This window comes from Pinus tabuliformis, chromosome 2_1, assembly GCF_031772625.1.
Source record: "Pinus tabuliformis cultivar Carrire ecotype Pingquan chromosome 2_1, CPIR1, whole genome shotgun sequence".
Lineage (NCBI taxonomy): Eukaryota > Viridiplantae > Streptophyta > Pinopsida > Pinales > Pinaceae > Pinus > Pinus tabuliformis.
In genome coordinates this window covers 607,592,254-607,618,490 of record NC_142299.1, presented here as the reverse complement: position 1 = coordinate 607,618,490, position 26,237 = coordinate 607,592,254, and the positions used below count along the sequence as shown (strand labels likewise).

The 26,237-nt window shown below is 41.6% G+C and overlaps 1 protein-coding gene across 3 annotated transcripts in view; it reads right to left on the bottom strand.

Annotated features, from left to right (window-relative positions):
• Nucleotides 1-26,237, bottom strand: part of LOC149201967 (metal tolerance protein 2-like) — a 479,526-nt gene that overhangs the window by 204,997 nt on the left and 248,292 nt on the right. For all 3 annotated transcript variants that reach the window (XM_089403043.1, XM_089403042.1, XM_089403044.1), the window contains one exon: nucleotides 8,090-8,174. In XM_089403043.1, the coding sequence (XP_089259169.1) occupies nucleotides 8,090-8,174 (85 nt within the window). The remainder of the gene's footprint in view (nucleotides 1-8,089; nucleotides 8,175-26,237) is intronic.

The following is a 26,237-nucleotide window of genomic DNA, read 5'->3' as shown; positions in this document are numbered from 1 at the left end:
GACTTCCTGTAAATGGTTTATGATGTGACACGTGGCATGGCAGGAAAATCAAAACAAAGGATAGGAACATGATCTCGAATGTACATACATGGTGAAAGATCTATTCAACAACGAATCTAAAGCTCCTGGATACATGGTCAATGCTGGTCAAACCCAGCCTTTTTGGTCACAAAAGCAGCAAAAAGCCAGAGTTGCCTAAACTGATTTTGTTTTGCTTTGGAAATCAGTTAAGATTAGAAAAGAAAAAATCACCTTTCTTGTAAAAGCAGAAACATCTTCATGATAATCTATGTACATCCGATTATAGACTAGAAGGAAAAGTTAGTGAACGAGGATAGGAGACAAGCAGATAAAAGGACTGCATATTGTATTGTCCAGAACGTTGTTGTTCTTGTGTATTGTTTCCAGAACATTGCGCTTGCATGTGATTTGATTTCCAGAACTTAATTACGGCATCGTTTTACCATTACAGTGCTTATGCGTTAACGTTTTCATCACTTGAAGTTTCCTAAGTGTGCCATTGAAGCGTGGACGGGCCCTACGTGGAGATTGGTATACTTTTATTTTCATTTCCATAGAGTTTTCGAATCTGAATAGTGTTGAATAGCATTTAATGTTATTTTCTTGCCTATGAGTTTATTGATTCGATTAGAAGTTCTTGCAAGTATTATTCATGGTGATAGTTTGAGAATTCGATTGCTAGATTATTGAACAATATTTTGTAAAAGATTTGGTCGACCATTGAATTTCGAAGTATCTCTATGGACTCTGTTTTCATGCATCTGAGTTTTAATGTGCTTAAAAGAGTTTTTGGTTTTCATGAATGTTTAGTGTCTTAGCTGGAAAGAGCTTTTGTGAATGATATCCTTGTAAGAGGGTTGAAAACTCAGACTAGTAACACGCTGTTTCTTTAGAACAGTTAATTAAATTAGATGATCTGAGTGCTAAAGTGTGAGAGGAAGCATATTGCAATCTCCTGTAAAGGAGTGTTGTAGCCTGTCACAGTAAACACTTAGTTAGGTAGATGAGATCCTTTTAGGTCTATAGACTTTAGACACGTGCCTCTAAGTTTACCTACCTTGGTTGATATTAAATCTAGTCTAATCTAGCACCCTAGATTGGCCACTACAGCCTCAAAGAATTTAGCCTATAGAAATTGAACTGCCTAAAGAAAATTGGCCTTGGAGAATTAACTTGTCTCACCAGCAAATCGTCCTCACCTTCTCCATATTGATTTTTCATGATTTCCTAGATTGATAATTACTTTCAATGATTTCCTTCAATAATTTGTCTTGTGTCACATTCATCATTAAGCAATTATACATAGAAAATCATCAACAGTAAAACAATAAAGACAATAGGATCATGAAGAGACACGAGACACAAATTTTACCTTGGGAAAAACCCTCTTCTGAGGAAAAACCCAGCAACCTTTTTCTTAGAGAAATTATTCAATTCAAGAAGAGATATAATCTGATCTTTCCAATCAAATAAAATCAAACTCACCAATAACCAAACCTAGGTCAAACTTTGCACAAATAGTCTAAATCAACTGTGGCCAAATTTCAACCTCCTTCGTCTGCCCAAAGATTCGACCTCCTGCCCAGAACTCAATCTGCCCAAAAGCTCAGTCTACCCAAAAACTTAGTATGCTTGCACGTGCGAACTCAACAAAACTCTAATAACTAGAACTAGCTTGCATAGATTTCAGGCACGATGTCAAAACAATTTATTTTCTTCTGAAACACAAATCATTGATCCTAGGAGAATCCTCTTGTCACAGACTTTGATTTATTCGTCTAATGCTTCCATCTCTTGCGAGAGCCTTGGAAACCTTCATGATGTACCGACAACCCTCATTAGGAGGTCATGGAAGGAACGATTATAATGCAGCAAAAGAAACAAAGACAAGAGGCTAACTAATAGTAATACAATAATAACAATAATTATTACTACCTAATAATCTTCATACAATTTATCTCATGCCACTAATATTGTTGAGAAATTATACATAGAAGATTTCAACAGTAAAGAAATGAAAACAGTAAGATCGTAAAGAGACAACCATGAGCAATAAAGACAACAAATTTACCCTGGGAAACCCAAACTTAGGATAAAACCTAGCAACTTTACTTCTAGGAGAAATTCTTCAACAAGGGTTATAATTCCAAATTGTCTAGAAGTATCTGCCAAAAATCCGAGTCTAAACTTCAACCAAATTCGTCCTCTATCTACTCCCACATGTGGCTACTACAAAAGAGAGATGATGATCATGAGTGATCAAAATGAAGATGTCACATTGCATATATATACAAGTCGAATGGGTGCATTTATCCCAAGGGACATGTCCCTTCATGAGCTGGATCGACTTGTCCATTTTGAGCCTACATGAAGCCCAATAAAAATTGTATTTCTATTTTTATTTTCATAAATCTTCTAGGTCAACTAAGGAGGCCTCTTCACATGCGGGAATACCTCCTGATGGTACACAAAAATCGACACGCCCTCTTAGCGAGGGACATATTCTTCTTGGCTGCAACAAATTTCCCCTTAGCTGAAATTTCTTCTTCATAGGGAAAGTTCATGAGCCTGCTATGTTGATGCATGTTTATAAATCACTCCAACTGAGAGTGGGCAATGTGAGTATCCAAGGACTTTACCTTTGGCCAAAGTCCTTTATGGCTTCTCAAGTAAATGTATTAATATCCTCTAGTCAAAGTCCCCTATGACCTAGCCAAGTCCTTCTGGCTTCTTAGGAGAGAATCTATCATTGGACCATTCCCCCTCAACCAAAGTCCTTTATGGCTTCATACATGAGCTACATCTATCTCCTCTAGTCAAAGTCCTCCTACCCAAGTCCTAGCTTCTTGGGAGAAGATCTATCAAATCCTGTAATTTCTCGAGGCAATTCACCTCTGGCCAAAGTCCTTTATGACATAGCCAAAGTCCTTTATGGCTTCTAGAGATGGTCTACCCTAATTCTACAAAGACATCAACACTCCCTCTCAACGAAAGAGACATTCTGCATTACTCCAAGCTCGTCTCTAAAGTATACAAACTTCACTCTAGACAAAGGCTTGGTGAGAATGTCTGTAATCTACTCATCTGTGGATATGTACTGGAGTTCCACTACTACTCCCACCATGTCTCGAATGAAGTGACCTTATCAAAGAGTCTTGCAAGAAGCTTCCAAAGTCATACTGCTTCACAATTTGCAACACTAGCAGCGATGATATACTCTACCTCTACTATATTGAGCACCACAGAAGTCTGCTTCCTACTACACCAAGATATCATAGCTTTCCCCAAGCTGAAGCAACACTTTGAAGTGCTCTTTTTGTCCTCTGCACTCTAAGCCCAATATGAATTTTGTACGCCTACAGCTTCACTTCACCACCTATCTCAAGCCATATCCAATTGTACTACGCAAGTACCTCAACACATACTTCGCTCCAACCCAATGTACATGCCTCAACTCAACCATATTTTGGCTCAAGTCATTCACTGGAAAGAAAATATCAATCTTGGTGTTAGCCAGGTACATCAAGGATCTAATCAATTATCTATTCATCATGGTATCCACCAAATCTGAATCTAAAGTGGAATCACTCGGCTTCTTCAGATTGGAAACCATAGTTGTAGTCATGGACTTGCAGTCCATCGTACGAATCGTCTCAAAATCTGAACAACGAAGATCTCATTTGATCTCTCCAATACCATGAAATAGCGTATCTAGCCAGAATCCTTCATTTCAATTTCTAAGACCAACTCCCTCTGATAGTGAAGTAGTTCTTCATGTCGTAGTCCTAGTTGCTCCCTCTATCACGAAAGCAAATCCTCCTACCAATGTTGCTCCCTCAGTCATGTAAGAAAGTCATTCTATTGTTGTAGTTCCCTCTATCATGTAAGCAAGTCCTGCTATTTGACATAGTCTTCTCAAAGAAGACATATTGCTCCTAGAGACCCTTTGTCTCTAAGCATCTTAACAATCTCAAATCATGACATCCTCTTGGAAGGCTACTCCTTACATTCTGCCTGACTATCTGCTTCATCAAAACTTGAAGCTCTTTAGGTCATTTGGCACGATCTTGGATGTCTGTATAATTTCTCCCTCTCGAACACCAATCACTCTTATTGAGTTTATGCCAAGCAATAAAAATAATAATACTAATCAAGGGAGAAAAATATGAATTACCTATCTTTTGATTAAACAACTGAGAGTTGTAGGAAATTGTCCACTCCTTGATCCTTGCCTCCTTGCAAAAATCATTGAAGTCCATCTGCAATCTCATCAAGCTTGGATTGCTTTGTCTTCTTCTAAGGTGGATACTCATCCTCGTTCTCAACATCAGCTGCTAATGCATGTTGTTTCCCTTTCTTACATGATCTGTAAGGGCTAGAGTTTCTTCATCCTAAGGAGCAAGCTATTCATCGAGCTATCTAACCACACAAAAGGCTTAACAACAAGCTAGCATCAATGCCAAGTCTACCCTTCTTGTACAATTTCAAGATAACCTTGGTGGACAAGTTAACCACATTTAACATGGACAATAAACAAGTATTTGACTCCATGTCAAATCTAGGTTCGTGCTTGTGCCCAACAACTTCAAATTTGTTTTACATCTCGTGTCATGCTTGAAAATATGTCATCATCCATACTATAGATTGTCAAAAGCATAATCTCGAAACTGAATAAGTTTCAATCAAACTACCCTCTCAGTTTTCAGAAAAGCAATCGTAGCATAAGGAAGATCAATCAAACTTTGTTGCATTTCTCTCACCTCAGGTCATTTCACAAGAACAAATGATGTGGCACCAATCTTTAGATCATTCCCTGGACTAGAGTTAGACCATTGATCTCTTTCAAGTAGTTGAGCATTAGAAATTTTATGAATACCATTGTGAATGATTTCATAAGTCTTAACTACACAAGCTATCAGCTTCTTTGATCATTGTCAACTTGCTGCTCACAGGTAGGATTTTCCCTTAGCCACCTGTACTAAATCAACATGTTTTAGGCCTCAATGCTCAGCGCCCATTAGCTTGTTGTCTTCTCAACCTGCTACAACAACCATTGGTCAGCCTTAAATCCTCCTTGACCTGACCTATTCAACTTTCTTCTAGGCCTGGCAAGCCTCATCCTGTTATGTCTTGTTCCTGAGGCATTTTGGCTTCCCAAACTATGGTTATTGCTGCCCAAACAAGCCTCACAACCCCTAAGGCCATCTGTGGCTATTCAAACAGACTTCTCTTTGGCTGTGGCTAGGTCTATCTAGCCTCAACATAGATTTTAAGTAGTTCAGCCATCCTTCTTCCTCACTGCGGCCTCTTCAAGCAAGACTTCCTCAAGGCTGATCCTTAAACCAATTACCACACAAAACAAACTTCTAGAACTTGACCTTCCTCTCTTTTGTTGGACAACTGCGGCTCCTTTAGGCTTGATCTTCTTTGCACAAGTGAAGTCACATCTCACTTGTCTTTAGTGGCTGCTCTCTCAACAAAGCTTTGATGCCCTACTGAATTTTTCTACAATATGCATAATAGAAACCAATCTTCTGATCTAATAATTACTACCTAATAATCTTCATACAATTTATCTTATGCCATTGACATTATTGGGCAATTATACACAGAAGACTTCAACAGTAATGCAATGAAAACGGTAAGATTATAAAGAGATAACCATGCACAATAAAGACAACAAATTTACCTTGGGTAACCCAAACTTGGGAAAAAACCCAACAACTTTTCTTCGAGGAGAAATTATTCTTCAGCAAGGTTTACAATTCCAAACTGTCTAGAAATTTGTGCCAAAAATCCAAGTCCAAACTTCACTCAAATTTGTCCTCTATCTGCTCCCACATGTGGATACTATAGAAAAGAGATGATGATCATGAGTGACCAAAATAAAGATGTCACATTGTATATATATACAAGTCGAATAGGCACGTTTACCCCAAGGGACAAGTCCCTTCATTTGTGTGGCCGACTTGCCTATTTTGAGCCTACATGAAGCCCAATTAAAATTGAATTTTTATTTTTATTTTCATAAATCTTCTAGGCTGACTTAGGAGGTCTCTTGGCATGCGGGAATACCTCTCGATGCAACACAAAAATTACACTATCCACTAGAGAAATAGGCCTCCCTGAATAATTCGGCCCCCTCCATAATTCAGCCCTATTCTTCAATAATTTGACCTCCCTCTTTCTTGAACTCGACGTCCTTGAATTTCTCTTAAAATTCCCTACTACATTTCTCGTCACTTCATTTTAGTCTAGTTCAGCCTCTGGTTCTAGAGAAAATTGCTTCCTCCACAATTGTATGTGTCTTCACCTCTCCCTTAGGCTTATTTTATCATTTCATAAAGAAAAAATCCCTAACTCTAATCTCCTAAATGATCAATGGCTAAGATTAAATCCTAAGCCTCACTTGAGATCAACGGTTGAGATTATAGATAAGTCACTTAAAAGATTTTGTTATTTATCCTTAGAACTTTGTCCTAATAGTCCACAATAATTAACTAGATTAATTATTGAACTTTTCCTAAGTTAACCTTAGGAAAGAAGTCATAAGATCACTTAATCCACCACGGAAGCACTTAAAAATGCAATCAACTATCTTCTACATGGTAAGACACCAAGCAAATGTAGAAGACCTTCCAATGCTACAAAAGCTTTAACATAATCAAGCTCTAATACCAAATAAAAGGAAGCAGAGGTGTGAAATACACTTCCTACATTCATCTATGAGACAAAAATGTTCAGAAACTAAAACCATAACAGTTGCAAACAAAAGAAATAAAAAAACAAACCATTAACAACATGAACTCCTTGGGAAAACTTTCTAGGAGAAAGAAACCCACACTCTAAAGCATACCTTAATGTATTACTCAGCAACTAAATGGTTACAATATAGAGTCTCTCTGCTCTCAACAAGAGTGTTCAGTAGTAGAATAAGGATTCTAGAGAAGTTTCAACAGCATAACAATAAGTTAAAAAGTTACACATTGTTTTCCTCCAACCCTATTTCAGATAGCAAAACCATAAACAATGGTTTTCCAATTTTACATTCTAAAAACACTACCAAGGACCTAGAGAACTTCTGTTGCTCAGCATCCATTGCCTTATAGTGCTCTACATTTATTCCCTTTCAACAAGATTTCCTTCTATGCAGGCTCCCACTCAAACCAAGATTGGATCAAAAACCTGGTCCGTGGCACCTTAGATCCAACGTAATCAAGCTCTAACACCAGCTAAAGGCAGAGCTGTGAAATATGCTTCCTACAATAATCTGTGAGAGGAGAATGTTCAGAAACTTCAAACATTATAGTTACAAACATGAGAAATGAACAACAAACCTTTAAAACATGATCTCCTAGAGAAAACCTTCTAGGAGAGAAAACCCACACCCTAAACCACACTCAAATGTATTACTCAGCAACTAAATGGTTAGAGTATAGAGTCTCTCTGCTCTCAGCAAGAGTTTCCAATAGTAGCATAAGGATTCAAGAGCAGCTTCAACAACATCACAAAAAGTTACACATTGTTTTCCTCCAACCCTATTCACCATAACAAAACCATAAACAATTTACGGTTTTCAAATTTTAGATTCTAAAACCGCTACCAAGTCACTAGCCAGCAGCTGCTTCTTAACATTCATTGCCTGCTAGTGCTCTGCATTTATTCCCTGCCACTAGTGAGCATTTATTCACTGTAATTGCTCTAGATTTATTTCTTTCCACTGCTTTGCATTTATTCCCTACTACTACTCAGTAATAATTGTTTGTTCCACAGTAGAACTGCAAGGTGTATAACACACCTGTCCCAACATAGGGTTTTTCATGACCTACTAAAAATATCTTGTTTTTGCCTGCTAGAGGGTGGGTTGAATAGTTGCATCACTCCCAATGTTTTGCTAGGAATTGGTGTCCTGCTGCTACTGCTTCGCTTGCGCGACATCTCTAAAGAAATCAATTAACAGTAGCCTTTTTCATATCAATATAAGAAAATGAAGCACTAGTCTAAAACAAGCATAACTATGTAAAAACAGTAACACAAATTCCACAAAAATCATGGATGAAATTTGTACCTTAACTCCTTCAATTTGCAAAACTGTTTCACGTATAGGCACTAGGAGAGGTTCTGGCGCAGCAGCATCTACCAGCTCCATTATGCTACATAGTGTAACTAAAATAATTTAACCCATTTTTACCACATATAAAAGAAGCTAACTAAAAAACTAATTGCAAGGAAATGGCCATGAGGCCTACATCTCTGTTTTACATTATAGAAGAAAGAGTTTGCAAAATTAGCATCAAGAGAAATTATAATAAAGCAAACCAAACAGAAACATTACTAAAGGAAAGCAAATTTTTGAGTGAAAGTGTAGGATTCAGTTACAATACTATTGAGTCAAAAAATTTCATGTAAAATCAGAAAATTTCACATGAAACAGTTTTTGGTGCTTTCAACTTAAATAAAAAATTGCTATACACATAATGTCAGACTAATATGATGCCAGTAAGGGTCGATTGTTTTTTCCATAACCCAAAAATGTCAAAAACAAATAGCAACCAAAAAAACGTTCTTAACATAAGCTAAAGCTGAGAATTGATATTTACGGATATAAATTCTCTTGACCATGAAAATATGAAACACACTCATTAAGTCCCAATTTAAAATTAAAAGCTTGTTGGCAAGACTTACTGGAAAGGTTTTAACAACCTCTCTAGTCAGTCCAGAGCACGGGCAATTAATTTTTTCAATATATGAATGTAACAAGATTTGTACACTAAGGAATAGTTCCTTGAGCTAAAACTTCATGAGTTTCCTTCCCTCTTATAGAACTGTACAAATAACTAGCTGTACTTTCTGCTAGGAAGAAAACATAATTTCTACAATCAATGGATCTCTGTAAGAAACGATCAAGTAAAGCATGTTGCTATGACAAAAATAAAATTGAACTTGTATTGATGTCCACCTAAAACAAAAATAGATCAAAACGGACTAGTTATTACAACCAGAATAATATGGCATAATCAAAACAGAGGGGTGTTGATTTTTAAAGTTGTCTTTCAAACTGATAATTATTTTTTATTGTTTCACATTCTTGTTAACATTACATCATTCAATAATTACACAGAATAGCATTTGATACAGTAGGATCATAAATGGACAGCCACAAAAGAACACAAGAAATTACCCTGGGAAAACCCACAACTGGAAAAACCCAGCCAACTTTTTACTTAGAGAATCAATGCAACAAGAGATACATCAAAGTCAACCTTTGTTACACGGCGACCGTTCCCGAGAGGTGGGAAACCCGTTCCAATGGTTCCCGTGCTCCCGGGAGCTTTGGAACTGTATGGGAACATTACCTTTTCAGCGGGAGCTTCAATGGGAGCTTGGGAAAGTTCCGGGAGCTTTGAAGACTGTTTTCTTTGGAGTTCCAGCATTCTCTACGGTTGGGGAACACAAAGCCTGTAGAGAAATATACTGAACTGCCCACAAAACATGAGCCTATGTTGAAACCTTCGCAGGAAGAAAAACCAAAGACATCTTTAACACCGATATCCTTAATTGAGAAACTGGAGCAATCTCTTGATGGGTTAAGGAAGCATGTGGCACCTTGACGTAAGGGCGATATCTGGAATGTCAAGCTGATGAGTATTTCTTTTGTTGTTTATGTATATATATCACAGAAGATTGTGTGTGCATATTGTATGTGGCAGTCAATGCTTAAACATTAGAGTTGTTTTTTCTCATAAGAATAACTAGAGAAACACGTCAGAGAACTGATAATGAGTGTGCGCATATTGTATGTGGTAGTTAATGCTTAAACATTAGAGTTGTTCTTTCTCGTAAGAATAACTAGAGAAACATGTCAGAGAACTGATAATGTGTGTGCATATTGTATATTGCAGTCAATGCTTAAACATTAGAGTTGTGTTTCCTCGTACAAATAACTAGAGAAACATGTTAGAGAACTGATAATGAACTTGACATTTTATATATATAAAAGGGAGAGACTGCCTCACGGAGAAAGACACCTAGAGAATATATGTATATATAAGAGAGATTATATATTTATTATATATATATTTAAATCGATTTTAATATTTGAGTATTCTGAATCAATATTAATTTTGATTATTATGTAAATTATATAATTAAAAAAATATTTTAAATTTTAAAATTTTAATTTTTTTTAATTTTAATTTTTTTTATTATATAATATTACCGCTCCTGACTAGTCGTTTCCTGTAAATTTTGGGGAAACCTCTAGCCATTCTGGAAACCCTTACCCAAGTTCCCAACGTTCCTACGTTCCAGAAACTCATGCAACATAGAAGCCAACTAACCAGCATGATGATCATCCACCAAAGACAAAATCAGCCCTCCACAATTCTGTCCACAGAAGCTCTACAACAAGGTCACAAAACGTCCTCCAAGTCTGCTACAAAATTTGCACTATGACACAGAAATCAGCCTCATTTAACAGAGAATCAACCAGAGGATTCTTGGCCCCCTTTTCTCTGACATATACCTCTGGGTCTCAGCCCTTTACCTCAGGAATACGCCTCAGGGTCTCAGCCCTCTACCTCACAAATCTGCGTCATGGTCTTGCCCCTCTACCTCAGAAATATCACACTTCTACTTCAGACCAGATCATCCGAGTTGTTCGTCCATGCAAAAAGACGTGTTTCTTGGGCAAGCCGACTTGACCCTGGGAGAGCCGACTTGGTCATCGTGGAGGCAAAATGCAAATTTATATTTTCATTTTTCCCTCTTAAAGAGTAATCAAATAAATAACTTCCTTTCTCTTACAAACATGAAGAACATGCTTCATATAATTTTCTTTTACAAATATACTTTACATTTCATATTTTACAACTACAAATCAACATTATGAACACAGACCATAGCTACAAATTTCAACACTCCCTCTTAACTAGGGAGGTATCCAGTGTTGAAGTTTCTAAGTTTACTTAGTTAGAAACCCTCCATGCACTTTATCTAATTTATTCCTACCTACTTGTTATTTTCCTTAACAAGTTATTTAGAATGTAAATATTGAAAATAAACACTTACAGACCAGCAACTAAAAGAAACATAAACAAACACACCATATGACACCATTATTTTTGGACTAATGTCCCCTGAAAAACCCAATGTGGGAAAACCGGTGCAGCTATCTGAGGGTTTCCTTATTAAGCAATATTAGAGCACAATCTGGGTGCCGAAACTGGCCTACCCAATAGAGAATTTCCTTAGCAGTAATACCTCTCAGTTTCTGACAAATCCCCCAACTTAAACCCCAGATAATCCTTCCGGCAGCTACTCAGCACCAATTTGCCCCAAAAACCCCAGCGTCAGCCTCTCTCTGGATTGTGTCAGCCTCTCTCTGCCTCACGCTGGCCCTCTGCGTCACCCCAGATGGGTTTGCATCAGCCTTGGGAGGCCCTACTTCAACCCTCTAGCCCTCTACGTCAGCAATGCTGGCCTCTTTGAGGCTCTGTGCAGCTCCCGGCATTCTCTACATGGCCCTGCGTGAGCCCTGGCTAGCTCTGCATCACTCTCCTTGGCTACTACGCTGCAATCATGGCACTATCTCTGCCTCTCTATTTCTCTGCACTCAAATGCCCCTCAGCTGCATGTCCCGATCACTAATTCTATCTCTCTTAGCAAACCTCGCTCTAGAGAATAGAATGATTGATCACTCTGGTGTATTTTCCAAGTGACCCTCAAGCCTCCTCTTATACAACGTGGCATCTACTCGCTTTTCTCGACGCCATCCACTGCTCGCCCTGTCCACTGCTCTCCCCATCTGCTCTACCCTGTCCGCTGCTCCACGGCCACACAGTTACTGATCTACACAACTGCTGCTCCATGACCCCTTCTCATCGGTTCTCCCTTCCCGTCGCCTCCCCTTCTTGGCGGCTCTCCCCTTCTCGTCGGCTCTCCCTTACCTCAGTCCCTTTCGCTGCCTACAAACCCTCGATCCATCTCCACGGTTACCTGTAGGTTGTAGACACAACATTGCTGCTCCACGCAGCTGCAGCATTGCTGCTCCACACACCATTGATCCACGCACTGTGCAAACTCCACGCACTGCGCTTGACGAGTTGTGCAGACTCCACGCAGCGTTGCTGCTCCATGTAGCTACTACACGATGACCCGTCGAGACTCCACGCAGTTGCTCCACAGCCACGTAGTTGTTGGTGTCTACGCAGCTGCCCGCTGCAAAGCCGTCAATCTTTGCCACCGCTGCAACCACTTCTGTCATCGACCTTGGCCACACAGCCATCGTCCAGCGTTGACCCTACCTTCTACAACCTTTTTCAGCCCTGGAAAAATCAGCTGCTCCAACCATGACAGAGCAGCAACACAACAAGGACCCCGGGGAAGCCGAAACGCCACTGTCCAAAGATTTCAATAACAGAGGTCCGCTGAAGTACTTACAGCAATGCCACAGGGGAAGTATATAGCCCCACCGATATTGCACTAGAAACAGATTTTGCTTTCTGGACATCCCAAATTAGACAAATTATGAGGAAAATGGAACACCTAGAGGCGGAAAATCGCGGGTTGCGAGCCGACATCGGCACTTTGTCAAACAGAGTTCTATCAGTAGAGGGAGACAACACATTTATCAGAAAAACACTTCAGGAATACCAAGAATAAAGTGCAGGGTAGAATTCCGACAAGATTTTACAGGCAGAGATCAGAGATCTTAAAAGAAAATAGGAGGAAATTAGATCCTAACAAATGTCCTTTAAACAGGAAACGGAATCGCATATCAGCACATGGGCACAGGTGGTCAAAGGAAAGGACAAGGCCCCTTCGCTCATAGTGGTGGAGGAAGTAGTAAAGGCAAAGCTCGTGGAGGAAAGAACCTGACGAACAAGAGAATTAAATCTTAAGGTAAGAGCACTCCCTACACCTCCCCCCAATGGAACTGGGGAACAGGTTTCTATGCAACACTCTCAACATACCAGACATAACTTTGGACAAAGCCTAGATAAGACAGGACTCTACCCTCTTCCTCAAGTTCTGTGACTCCTCAGATAGACTTCGGGTACTCCGAGCTAAGAGGAAGCTATTCTCTCTTCCGAATAAAGTGTTTTTGGATGAAGACCTCACAAGAGCTCAAGTAGCTGAATTGAAACAGGCCAGGGAATAGGTTGCAGCAGCAAGACAGGTAAGGAAATGGGCAGTGATTAGAAACCTTCGGGCAGTTATTCGGGACACCTTCCCCCGAGGATGGGCATCACGTCCAGGTAGCCCCAAATGGTGGGCCCGAGCGGAGAGGAGGCAAGGCACGGACCTCTCGGTTCACTACTGGAATGGCAATGGCTCCTTCTGGTCTTCACCAGGTCTACTTTATGAAGCCCTTAGCTCAGCAAACATCCTCCTGGTTACCGAGACTCATGCGAGCCCAGTTCGACCTCTCCCCGACATTACAGGATACCAGTGGACCGCAGTTTACAGACAAGAGACACGAAGTTCAGGAGGTGTCAGGGGATCAGTGGGTGTTGCTTGTCTTGTCCGTGATAGCCTCGGAAGTAGAGTATCGATGGTCACGATCGATGAGTATGCCAGATTCATGTGCATTCAGATCAGAGCCAGAACATCACCTCCGAGAGACATTTATGTTGCAGTCTGTTACTTCCCACCTATCTCGTCTTCCTACACTATTCACAATAGCTCTGACGGAGACCCAGACTCCTCACTCCTATGCATGACCGGACAGAGGATATATTTTGCACTCGGGGGATTGACTCGACCACGATCGACATGCACCTCTGAGGATCACTTGGGACCCACCACAACCTATGGGAGATATCTGCTACAGTTGGGAGAATCTCATGAGCTGGTAATTCTGAATGGCCTACCATGTTTCCCATCCTCGCACTTCTTTACCTGCAGACCATTTGGAGGCGGGGCAAGTGTGGTTGACTACGCTATTGCAAACCCAGATCTCCTCCCTTACATCAAAAATTTCTCGATCACCCCCATCCCTCTCGCAGATCATGCACTTCTCTCACTCTCTCTACAGTTTGACCTCTCGAATCCATCTCCTACTCTTCCCCGCAGCCCTCCCAAGACCACCTTCCAATTTGAGGAGGGTGACCCGGATCTCTTCTCCTCTATCCTCAGACAGACACTCCCATCGGAGTCCCAATTCGCCTCTCTCAGCTTCGCCAAGGAAAAATACTAGTGCCTCTCATATGCAATCTAGGATGTTTCGCTCCAATCCTTTCCCCATTCTACCCGTACCGCCACCACCTCCTGCAAACCAGGAAATTGCCCTATGAATAAATGGTATGACCAAGAATGCAAGTCTATGCATCAGGCCCTCCGACACGCATTGCGGAACTCCTTACCAACATACCCAGACCTCTATTCAGCCTATCGTCGCCTCCTTCGCCACAAGTAGCGCCTTTTCATTGCCCATAGGAGACAGGTTCTTTCTACTCTCCTCCTTCGCTCCCCTAAAGATTTCTAGGGGACCATCCTTTCTCGACGCTCACCTACCCCAGTCGACCTTGATTGTGCCTCAATGTTCTCTCATAGCTCCCAACTGTATGACATTCCTGGGCACCCTCTGATTCAGGTTACTTCCCCCCCACCTACTGCCACCTTTTCTCCGACCAAGATATCAGAGAGGCAATATGTATTATGGACAATGAATAGCAGCAGGGCAGCAGACAAAGAAGGCTTCCAGGCAGAATTCTTCAAGCATGGACTTCGCCCCATAGTAGGATATCTGGTGGACCTTTTCAACCAAGTGGTTCAGGATGGATTTCCGGATGGTTGGTCACACCACAATATCTAACCAATCCACAAGTCAGGACCTACTTCCGACCCCAACAACTACTGGACAATCATGGTTGGGCAGACATTCTCCAAGCTATATGCTACAGCACTCCACAGGACACTCTCCCATTTCCTTGAGCAGAGACAACTCAGGGCCAAGGGCCAAGCAGGATTCCGCCCAGACCACCAGACAATCGACCACATCCTTACTCTTCGTGCGGTGATCGAGGAGGCTAGGCATCGATCCTCTAAAGTGTATTGCTACTCTGTAGACTTCCAGAAGGTCTTTGACTCAGTCCCGAGGGAAGATCTTTTCCAGAGGCTACAAGAGATTGGCATTTCCTCAACTCTCCTGACAGCTATCATGCGCCTCTATGAGGTCGTCCTTGGTCGTCTCCGCACAGTCGGAGGAATGTCGGATTTCATCCGAAGCACCATTGGAGTCAAGCAAGGATCCCCCCTTTCTCCTACTTTATTCAGGATTTATATCAATGAGCTTGAGTCCTTCCTCCGGGAGCATATCCAGGATACAGATGGGTGTCTTCTCCACCAGGTCCTGATTTCCATCCTCCTCTTTGCAAACGATATTGCCCTTATTGCCTCCTCCCAAGAAGGCCTTTAGAGACAACTAGATGCTCTTGCAGCTTTTTGTGACCCGAGGCATCTAACTGTGAACTTGGGTAAAACCAAAGTGATTATCTTCAATGGAGTCAAGAAAACCTCGGACTTCCATTTCCTATTTAAAGGAGAAGAGATCGAGATTGTCAGCACCTATACCTATTTGGGAGTTCAGTTTTCAGGGCCTCGCTTCAGCCTGCGGTCAGCCCTTCAGCCTCGGATCAACAAAGGGTATGGCCCCCTAGCCCTTCTGGAGAGGCAGTGTTTCTGGCACCATTTCCAGGACATCTCGTCCAAAATGAACATCATGGACACTTTGATTCGCCCCATAGTGCTTTACGACTCAAAGATTTGGGGTCCCTCTCTCCTAGAGTCAGATTGGGCTTCAACGGAGCGGGTCCAGACCCTCCTTTTGCGCCGTTTCATTAGGTGCAAGTAGACAGTTCCTCAGCAGATCATTCTAGCAGAGTTCGGTGCTCAACCTTTCCGCCTAGAGGTGATATTCAGGTTAGTGTCGCTCCTGCACAAGCTCCAAGGCCTGGCAGACGCGAGGAAGGGTCGTGACAGATACCCATATTTAGCATATTGCTCCTCGGAGAACATCGCCCGTATGCAGACAGGCCGATCCAAAAATTGGTACACCGGTGTGACAGAGCTTCTAGAGGCTTCAAGAATCCTGATTGACCATCTCCCTCCTTTTCAGTACTCTCTGAATGCTCCAGGCCACCTCCTTCCCAATCAGCTAGAGCTGAATAAAATCATTAAGGAGGATATTTATAGACGATACATTCAGATTACATGGACCAATCCTCCCAATGGGTTGCGTCCAAAAATGGCCTTCTATGCGGACCATTTCCTAGAGATTAGGGATGGGCTCATCATCCGACCCCAATACACGTTCCAGCATTGGATGCATGCCCTTAGAATCCCCCTTGGGCAGTTCAGAGTTGGGTCTCACAGACACTGGGTGGAGACAAATCACCACATCGATAGGGCAGATAGGATTTGCTAGCTTTGTCACTTACAAGATAGAGACAGAGACACACTTCATCTACAGATGCCCTGCTTACTACGAGATTCGAGGTCATTTCCACTGTCTCTTCAGGTCTTCTCAGACTTTGACCAGCTTCCTCAGATATGTTGATCTAAGATGCCTTGCACTTTATCTCCAGGAGGCCTTCAGATTTTGGGCCCATTTTCTTCAACCTCCCACCAGATCGGACACCACGCAGAAGATCATGGACTTCTTTAGGGCGCTACCATCAGCGCGGGGCACTAAAAGAACCATTGACCGACCCATAGACACTGAGACCAGATCAGTGCGGTCCCGGGGGGGCCGACCCACCAGACTGCACCAATGCTCCAGGATTAGATCCACTCCTGGGAGGCGCGCTAGAATCTCCAGGCGACAGCAGTGACAGCCCAATATGCCCAAAGGACAGCAGACTTTGACAAGCTTCTCTCAGTTTTCTTCTCTCGACCTCGGATGTTGGGAGTAGGAACTAGCCAGGGGACTCCTTCCCTACCTCTTCTTCTTCTCCTTCTTTTTCTCCTTCTTTGCTTCATCGCAGTGCTTTGTTTCGAAGCCGAGAGCTTCTTGCTTCTACATTTACATTTACTTAGATTATAGATGTATTTTCTGCTTTTTAAGAAATGTTAAAGGGGACCATTTGGTCCACCGGCTTGGCATGATGTAATCATTGTAACCGACAGTCCCGTTGACCTATTATGGTCATTTGTTGGACATTAATAAAATTATCTTATCTTATCTATACTTTTCCTGTTGACATATCAATGGCCGAGATTAAGTCCCTAATCAACAGCTAAGATTAGATCTGGCTTCATCCATGTCTTTTGGACCATTCTAACACAGTTTCATATTAATCCACATTAATATTATATTTTCCCTAAGTTTAGACTTACAAACTCCATTAAAAATATTAATTATTTTAATATCTCCTGAACTGTTTAGAATCAGCCCAAACCCTTTCTGGGTATTGGAGATCTCATGTGCCCCAACCTCTCCACCAAATTTCATGGCTAGAGCAAATCCGATGCTACCCCAAATCAACACTCCCTCTTAGCGAGGACTGTGCTCTAGCAATACAACTCACTAAGTATTACTCTGATCATCCGTCATCAGTACCTGTGTTGATGCTAGGCCTTCCTGCCCAACATCCTCTGCACTACTGCATCCTGTACTGCTGCCCATGGTTTTGTGACTGCCACTGTTGCATCTGTACGACAGCTCCCTCTACATCTGTGTTGTTGTTGGTCCTTTCTCCTAACACTGCATCCGCACTGCACCTCCTCTCATCATGTTGCATCGTGCTACCCACTGCTGCACTGCAACTTAGTTACTAAGAAGTAACTAATCTTCCAATCTGACCTCCCTGTTGGGCTAGAGACACCCACTGATGCTGAAGCTCTCTCTGTCGCTGACAAGTGCTCCCTCTCTGACCTCTGCACTATTGTAACAACTCCTTGCCTCTCGCACCATTGCACACCTCTCTGTGCCATCCTGCACTGATGCAACACTCCTGTGCTTTCACACTGCAGCACCCTGCTAGCCTCGCGCTGTCTCAGGACTCCTGCACTATAGCTCTCTCTGTCGTTCCATCCGGATCCATTTCTACTCGCCTCAGCCAATCTTGCTACTCCTCTTCGGGGCTCCCGTAGCAAGGTTTAATCCAAGAGGTTGGGTACCTCGAGGATCTTGCCCCTCATCACTTGTAGTCTGCCTGACTACAGATCGATGTCTCCCCACTTCCGCTCAAGTGACGCATGTGCACTCATGGCACAATCATCATTTGTCAAAACTTCCTTCTCTTCCCGTGCTAGCGCTGCCTTAGTCTCAGAAGACTCTCCCTTACTCTTCTTCTTTCGACACTAAGTCGCATAATGACCCAACTCCCCACAATGGAAGCACTTGATCTTTCTTAATCCTCTTCTCCTGCTTTCCCTCAAATGTTAGGGCCACGTCTTCCTCCTCCTACTTGACTTTGATCCCCTTGCTGTTGCTATCCGTCTTCCACTGCCATCTGATCTCTTCCTGGCAAAGAGTTGCCCACATCTCGTCCCAAGGTGGAAGTGTCCCTCTGCCCAGTATACTCTGGACAAATACTTCCCATTCTTCTGAGACAGCATCCAGGGTTGTCCTCACCGTCAGCTCCTGGTCCAGTGTCGCATCTATAGTAGTCAACTGATCTCGGACCTCATTCAGTCCTCCGAGGAAGGTGTCAATCGGTTCTCCCTTCTTCATCTGATACGAACTCAACTGATTCTCAAGCAGCATTCTTCTTTGCACAGAACTATGCTGGTACAGCTTCTTGAGAGCCTGCCACATCTCAAATGTCGTTTCCTTCTCGGCTATGTGGGGTACTACATGATCCTTGACCCTGTCAAGGATAATGCTCTTGGCCCTCACCATCACCTCCTCGTACTTGCCATTATCATTGGGGTCGACTAGGATAGTTATTACCTTTAAGGCGAAGTTGTTGACACAATTCCTGTCAAGTACAGATAAGATTTTGGCCTTCTAGACTGCGAAGTTCAACGCTCCGTCCAGTCTATCCTGGTCTCTTACTCCGTGTAGTGCCATGATGCTCCTCTACTTCCCTCTTGGAAGTTCTCTATTCAACTCCTTTGAGTCTCTACTTCCCGTCTAGAAGTTCTCTTCTGGACTCCCTCTAAGTCCTGATTTCCTTCCTGGAAATCCTTATGCCGCTTATCGAGATGCCCCCTAGTCTGATCGTCTTGTGCAACCGCACACTGATCCGAGTTCCTCAGCTAGAAACCCTCGGTAGCAACTCCTCTTGCCTTGCTCTGTCGGTAATATTCTAGTACCTCACCAGCTTCACTCTGCAATATTCCCACAACCTTCTAAACCCCAGCAACCTGAATGTGAGAGCTCCTAGGCTCTGCGCAATCCCGGCACCAGCAATCGGCCTCCTTAGCCAACTGTGTTAGCCTTCCCGGCTATTGTGTGGCTCTGCGTGAGGCTCCCTTTGCCTTCCTTAGCCTCTGCGCTACCTCTCCACGGCTCACCCTTGATGACGAAGGCACTGTGTCACCCTTCCTTATTGCATCCCTGCTAGATATAGCTTTTGTCACCTCGGAAAAGTTGTTTTTTGTTGCTATTGCTCTGCTTGGCTAATGTCCTTTAGCCCTCCTGTGATCTGCAATCATGCTCTGATACCATGTTGAAGTTTCTAAGTAAACTTAGTTAGAAACCCTCCATGCACTTTATGTGGTTTATTCCTACTGGTTATTTTCCTTAACAAGTTATTTACCATTAAATACTGAAAATAAACACTAGTGCATGCTCAACATATTACAGACTAGCAACTAAAAGAAACAGAAACAAACACACGATATGATGCCATTATTTTTGGACTAATGTCCCTGGAAAAACCCAATGTGGGAAAACCAGTGCAGCTATCTGAGGGTTTTCTTATTAAGCAATATCAGAGTACAATCTCGGTACCAAAACTGGCCTAACCAACAGAGAATTTCCTTGGTAGTAATACCTCTCAGTTTCTGACAAATCTCCTCGCTGAAACCCCAGATAATCCTTCCGGCAGCTACTCAGCACCAATCTACCCCAGAAACCCCAGCGTCAGCCTCTCTCTGGACTGCATCAGCCCCTCTAACTCACGCAGGCCCTGCATCACCCCGAATGGATCTGCGTCAGCCCTCTGGCGCTCTGTGTCAGTAACGCTGGCCTCTCTGGGGCTGTACGCAGCTCCCGGCTTCCTCTGCGTGGCCCTGTGTGAGCCCTGGCTGGCTCTGCGTCACTCTCCTTAGCTACTGCACTATTATCCCGACACTATCTTTGCCTCTCTATTTCTCTGTACTCAAATGCCCCTCAGTTGCATCTCCCGATCACTAATTCTATCTCTTAGCAAACCCCGCTCTAGAGAATAGAATGACTGATCACTTTGGTGTATTCTCCAAGTGACCCTCAAACCTCCTCTTATACTTTTCCTATTGACATATTAACGGCTAAGATTAGATTTGGCTTCATCCATGTCTTTTGGACCATTCTAACACAGTTTCGTATTAATCCACATTAATATTTTATTTTCCCTAAGTTTAGACTTAGGAACTCCATTAAAAATATTAATTGTTTTAATATCTTCTAAACTGTTTAGACCCTGCCCAAACCCTTTCTGGGTATTGGAGATTTCATGTGCCCCAACTTCTTCACCAAATTTCGTGGCTAGAGCACATCCGATGCTACCCAAATCAACATCCATGACTATCCAAATGTTCTTTGTATACATGATCTCTCTAAGGAAAGGTTCAATTCATCGATAGCATCATCATCTACATCAATACCCTAGGGAAACTCATGCCCCAAATCCAAAGGGCTTCATTCATGATGTCGAAGAGCTACCCATTCCATGAGTGTTCAGGTCTCAAGGACCATTCTTTCTAGAATGTCTATCTCTCATGCTATCACATCAATGCTCTCTCTCACTTATAGAAGGATTAAGGATTGATCAACATAATCATGGTTCACCATCAAACAACTATAGACATAGTCTAGGTAAAACACCAAAGTCCTCGTTAATGATAAACAAGCTCATTCGAGAAAGAGATATCAGCATGATGTTGGGAGGCTCCTGCTCACTCTAGAAAAGAGACCTGAGTGGCCTCTAGGACTATTCTCCAACCAAGGTTTAATCGAAACAGGGAGAATATCCTTTGTCGAACAATTCTTCAAACAAAGGTTAAAGTGACACAGGGAGAATTCATTCTCCAACCAAGGTCAAATTCACATGGGAAGAATGTCAGTGCGTTGGACCATTCTCCAAAAAAGGTCTATGTACTTGACACAGGGATAACCTCCCTAATCAGGTCACAGTACATGTCATGGGCAGAATGTCAATCCATGATGTTATCTAATATGTCAAACCATTCTCAAGCCAAGGTCATAATGACACAAGGAGAACTTCTCCAACCACAGTCAAGATGACATAGGGAAAATATCAGACCATTCTCCAACCCAGGTCATGAACACAAAGGGAGAATGTCCATGAAGTCTCATCATCTCTCCCTCTCAATGAGAGACGTAATCTCCACAAGCCCAAGCTTGTCCCAGAGGTACATAAACTTCCCCAACGAAAAAGACATCGTAAGAATATCAGTTATCTTCTTATTAGTGGAGATGTATTGAAGCTTCACAACTCCTTTCAGCACCATGTCTCAAATGAAGTCATATGTGCTACAACTTGTCATCATGGTCACCACCAGCTCCTGAAAAATAATCGAGCAAGTAGCCTCAGACGTCATCCAAGAAAATTATAACGCAACCCAAATTGAAGAAACAAATCCTTTCTATCTTTAGCACTCTTTGCCCAAACTAAGTCTGTAGCTGTACTTCTGAAAACATCCATGACCAACTATACCATGCTAGTAACACATGTTGAGCAACACATCTTGGCTCAACCATCGACTAGATCACAAATGCTTTTCGGATACCCAAATTGGATGCTCCCTCAAAGACTAAGACAATTGTTCCTTCTCACAATAGGGGCAAATGTCTTCTCACAATTCTCTCCCTCTTGCTAGGAGAACCTTTCATTACTAGACCTTGTAGACATGATGATCAAAGCATACTTCAAGCCTCTCCCTCTGAGTTCAGATCATATGGTACTATATCTCTCAAGAGTCAACACAAGTCATGAATCTATCAAAGTTCTATTGCTTTGCTTTGCTTTGTTATTCCACTTCTTCCAACTGCTATCAAAGCCTTGTCAGCTTTCACTATGTACCTACAATCCTCACAGGAGGCCATGGAAAAACAATTACAATCAAGCAAACATTTCAAAGACAACGATTAACTAAAAGTAACAACAATAACAGTAATAACGAAGAGAGGCATAAAGGTACTTATCTTTTGCGAAGAACATCATCTCACTCTTGATCTTTAGACTCCTTTCATCCATTTGCATCTTATCCATGCCATCATTCTTATACCAATTCTTCCTTGCAAAGGCTAAGGTTTTCTCTTTTCAGTAGAAACGTTTAATTTATACACACTAGGGTTTTCTTATTCAAACCCCTAGTCAATTAAATATCAAAACCCTAAAATGATGAAACTCATCATGATCAAATAACTTTTCTTTCTCATTGCAACGACAAAATTGGGTTTTTCATGTGCAAGAGATGAATCAAGCACTCATATCAATAGTAAATGAAAGGTCAGCACGTATGCCATTAACTCTTTCAGAAGTTTCTTTCAATGCCCTTCATTTGTTGTGATGGGACCAAGGTTACTTGGGAGTGGGAGCAAAAACGGGGAGCGGGAACAGTGGAGGGAGCAACATTTTCAAAAGCTCCCAGTTTGGGAGTGTCTTTTATATAATATGTATTTTTTATATTTTGAAGCATATATGTCAACAAAAACATGTAGAATGATGAACCAGATATAAAAAACATAGATTGAACCATATAACAACAATCATCTAGAAGTTATAATCTTCAACAACCTCGTCCACAAGTTAGTAACATACAACATATTGAGTCTCATGAATCATGATTCATCAATCTTAAAGTTTCAAGCTTTCAAAATTCAATATATAACATTTACCATAATTGATCACCAAAGTTGTACTTGTAAGCTAAGTGTAACCATTACAACAAAGAATATCTAACATGAAATGAAAGAACTTTCAATTTTCACGAAGCATCATATTCATAATTCATTACCAATGAGTTATAATTGCCAACTTCAAACTTCAAACATAAATTGTCATATATTGTTTACAAAAAATATCATAATAAATATGAAAGAGTCCACAGCTATAAAAACTACTAGAAACTAGAAAAGACAAGTAAATCTATCATCTACATCTTCCTCTTGCTGCAACAAATAATGTCTAATTACTGAGCAGGCCGTTGTGGTCTTCTAGGAGTCTCCCCCGCACAGTCCCACGAACAAAACCAAAAGGCAAATGCCCTCCACATGTGCATGTACATGGAGGCAGCAACAGCAAAGGAACAAAACTTGGAACTCAAGCACTGCTACTGGATGGCGGGGGTGGCATGGTTGTTGCTTCATCTTCATCTCTCATAAGTTCTGCTTCAAGTTCTTCAAGATGTATAGTGCCATCCTCCAAATTATCGTCCTCTGGGTGGTTGTCTCAAATTTTATATGTTGGATCCTCATTGTTGGAAAATACTAAGAGGGGAGGGTGAATCAATATTCCTTAGCAATTAGCACTTTTAAATATTTTCAAAGCATTATTTAATCTTCAATTACTATTAATGTTTATGCAGTAATAACAGTAAATAAAAGAAAACAGGAGGCACAAAAATTTTAGATGGAAAACCCCCTCCGGGTCAAAAACCACCGAACGCTTTTCTAATAAATTCTTTAATCTTCAGTCCCAACTGAAATGAAAGCAACAACTTCCTAGAATTCTAGAAAAGCATTCTTCTCCAGCTCCCATTGGAAGGACGCCCAATGCCCTGGTTTCTTCAGTGATCAACTGAATGGATGCCCCAACACCCTAGACCAACCTACCACCCTGAAGTGTTCACAAGCTCCAACCTGTAGGCGACTTCATGCACCTGCCTAGCACCTCCCTGCCACCCTATAATGACTGAAATGAGACAAGAGTGTGGATTCCCGTACCAAGGACAATGATCCACAATACAATATGATTCCAATGATTTTGACCGAACACCCAATCACTATGACCTGCAACCCAACCATGACATCATCCCAACAGAGACTCCAATACCTCCCAACAATGCCTTTTCGACTCTAGGCAGATTGATTCTTTTACAATAATGACTCTTCCAATGATGACAATTTTACAAATGACTCTTTTACAACTTTACAATGATGACTCTTGGCCCTGACACTTCTTCACAATATACGGATGGTTGTCATGGATTTAAAGGATGTCCCGCTACAGTGCTTCATTTGATTTGATACTTCAACTCTTGAATGCTCGCTTGATGTTGTCCTTGAATCTTCTTCTACCTGCATGCAAATTTGCCCATCGAAACCCAATCTCAAAAGGAAAAACAAAATACCCTTCATGTTACCTCTGCCTGCAAAACACATGTAAGTGCATAATAATGAATAAATACAAATTAAAATTACAATGCATACCTGAAATGTTCTTGTCGCTTTTGTTGTTGACTTGTTGCAGCAGTAGACAAAGACTCCCACTCTTGATATAGGTCTGGACTCTATGCAAGACTATATCCAAAGCTGACCTAAAGATATATACAATAGAAACTAATGACAGACCCTAGACTTGTGATGAACCAAGTCCTAAGTACAACAACGGAGAGCATTCTATCAACTATGATAAGACAAGTAACATGAACTTACAACATCCTATAGATTTAGCAGACTTGGTGTAGCATCAAATGTGTAGTATCAAGAATAAGACATCTAAAATGTGGTATCCAAACTAACTGTGACATATAGAGACATAGAGATATAATCAATACCCTGTATATACTTTCGTTGTCCTGCAAAAACATATGTCAAAGATGATAGTCAAAATTCAAATGTAAACACTTAATCATACATACCTTGTTGTAGGAGACTTACCCTTGACTGTTGATGTGTGGTCCTTACTGCAGTGATCCTTGAATGCATGCTTTTTCTTGCCTTCTAGGAGCTTGATATTGAATATGTTGTATCTATATAATTTCGGATCTCCACGGTCTGAAATTTCGTCATGTGGTAGCCCTCTGAGTCCTCTTTGCAACCGCATAAATCTGATCAAGATTGGATTTTTCAGGAAAGAGTTATGCCCAATCTCCCACGATGACCTGATTTAGCCTGGTTCAGTAGAGCGAACTTGTACGAAGTGCCAGGTGTCACTGTTGCGACCTTCGGCCCTAAAAATGCTACTCAACAAACTACAGCCTGTCCTCTTTCTGTGACTAACTACGAAATTTGAATCCAATGCTCAGAGAGAAGGTTATGACGATTTTCCCAACGTCAATGGCTTGCCTTTTACATTTTTCCATCGATCAAATACAATGGACACCCCATGCTCAGTCCAAGAATTTATCATCCTACTCAAAGAATGTGACATTTTTGCTTTTTCATGATCAAGTCCAACGTTTCTAACCTTGTCATACCCAGGGCTCTTGTATCCTTTAAGGCATCATTTATGGCAGAAACCATTTCATGCCAATAAGGTGAGCGAAGAACATTGAATGGTATCCCACGTGCATAGAGAAACCAGTAAAATTTTGAATCCACATCATTCCTACACCCTTCATCAAGGAAATTTGATATGGTTCTACACCTTAAAGAGATATTTGGTGACTCTGTGCCTCCATATCCACTGCCATGGGAGGATGTTGAAAGAGTTCTTTTTGCATGTTGATGTGATTGTGAGCTTGGTTCAAAGAAACCCTTTGATTTTTTAGATTTGTATTGGGCTTCCTCCTCTTCCCCTATGTATTTTGCTCTATCTGTTGCTGACACACTTGTACAAGTTTTGATTCCTATTTCTTTATCTTCATCCCATGCCCTTTTTCCACAGAGATGCCTTCTGGCACGGGTGTATGAACCTGTGTAAGTTTTGTTGCAATGGGGGGAATCAAATTTAGTGGTTCCACCCACTTTCCTTGCGTCAGGCCTAGAAACATATTTCCATAATGGGGTTTGGTCTTGTTTACTTTTTTGAGTTGAATCATGTTCACTCTCTTCCTCCTCAGCAAGGTACTCATCTCTGGGGTTTTCATCAAATCCACTATAACCCACTTCTTCATCCTCTTCTACATGCTCAACCCTCCTACTCTCCAACACCATA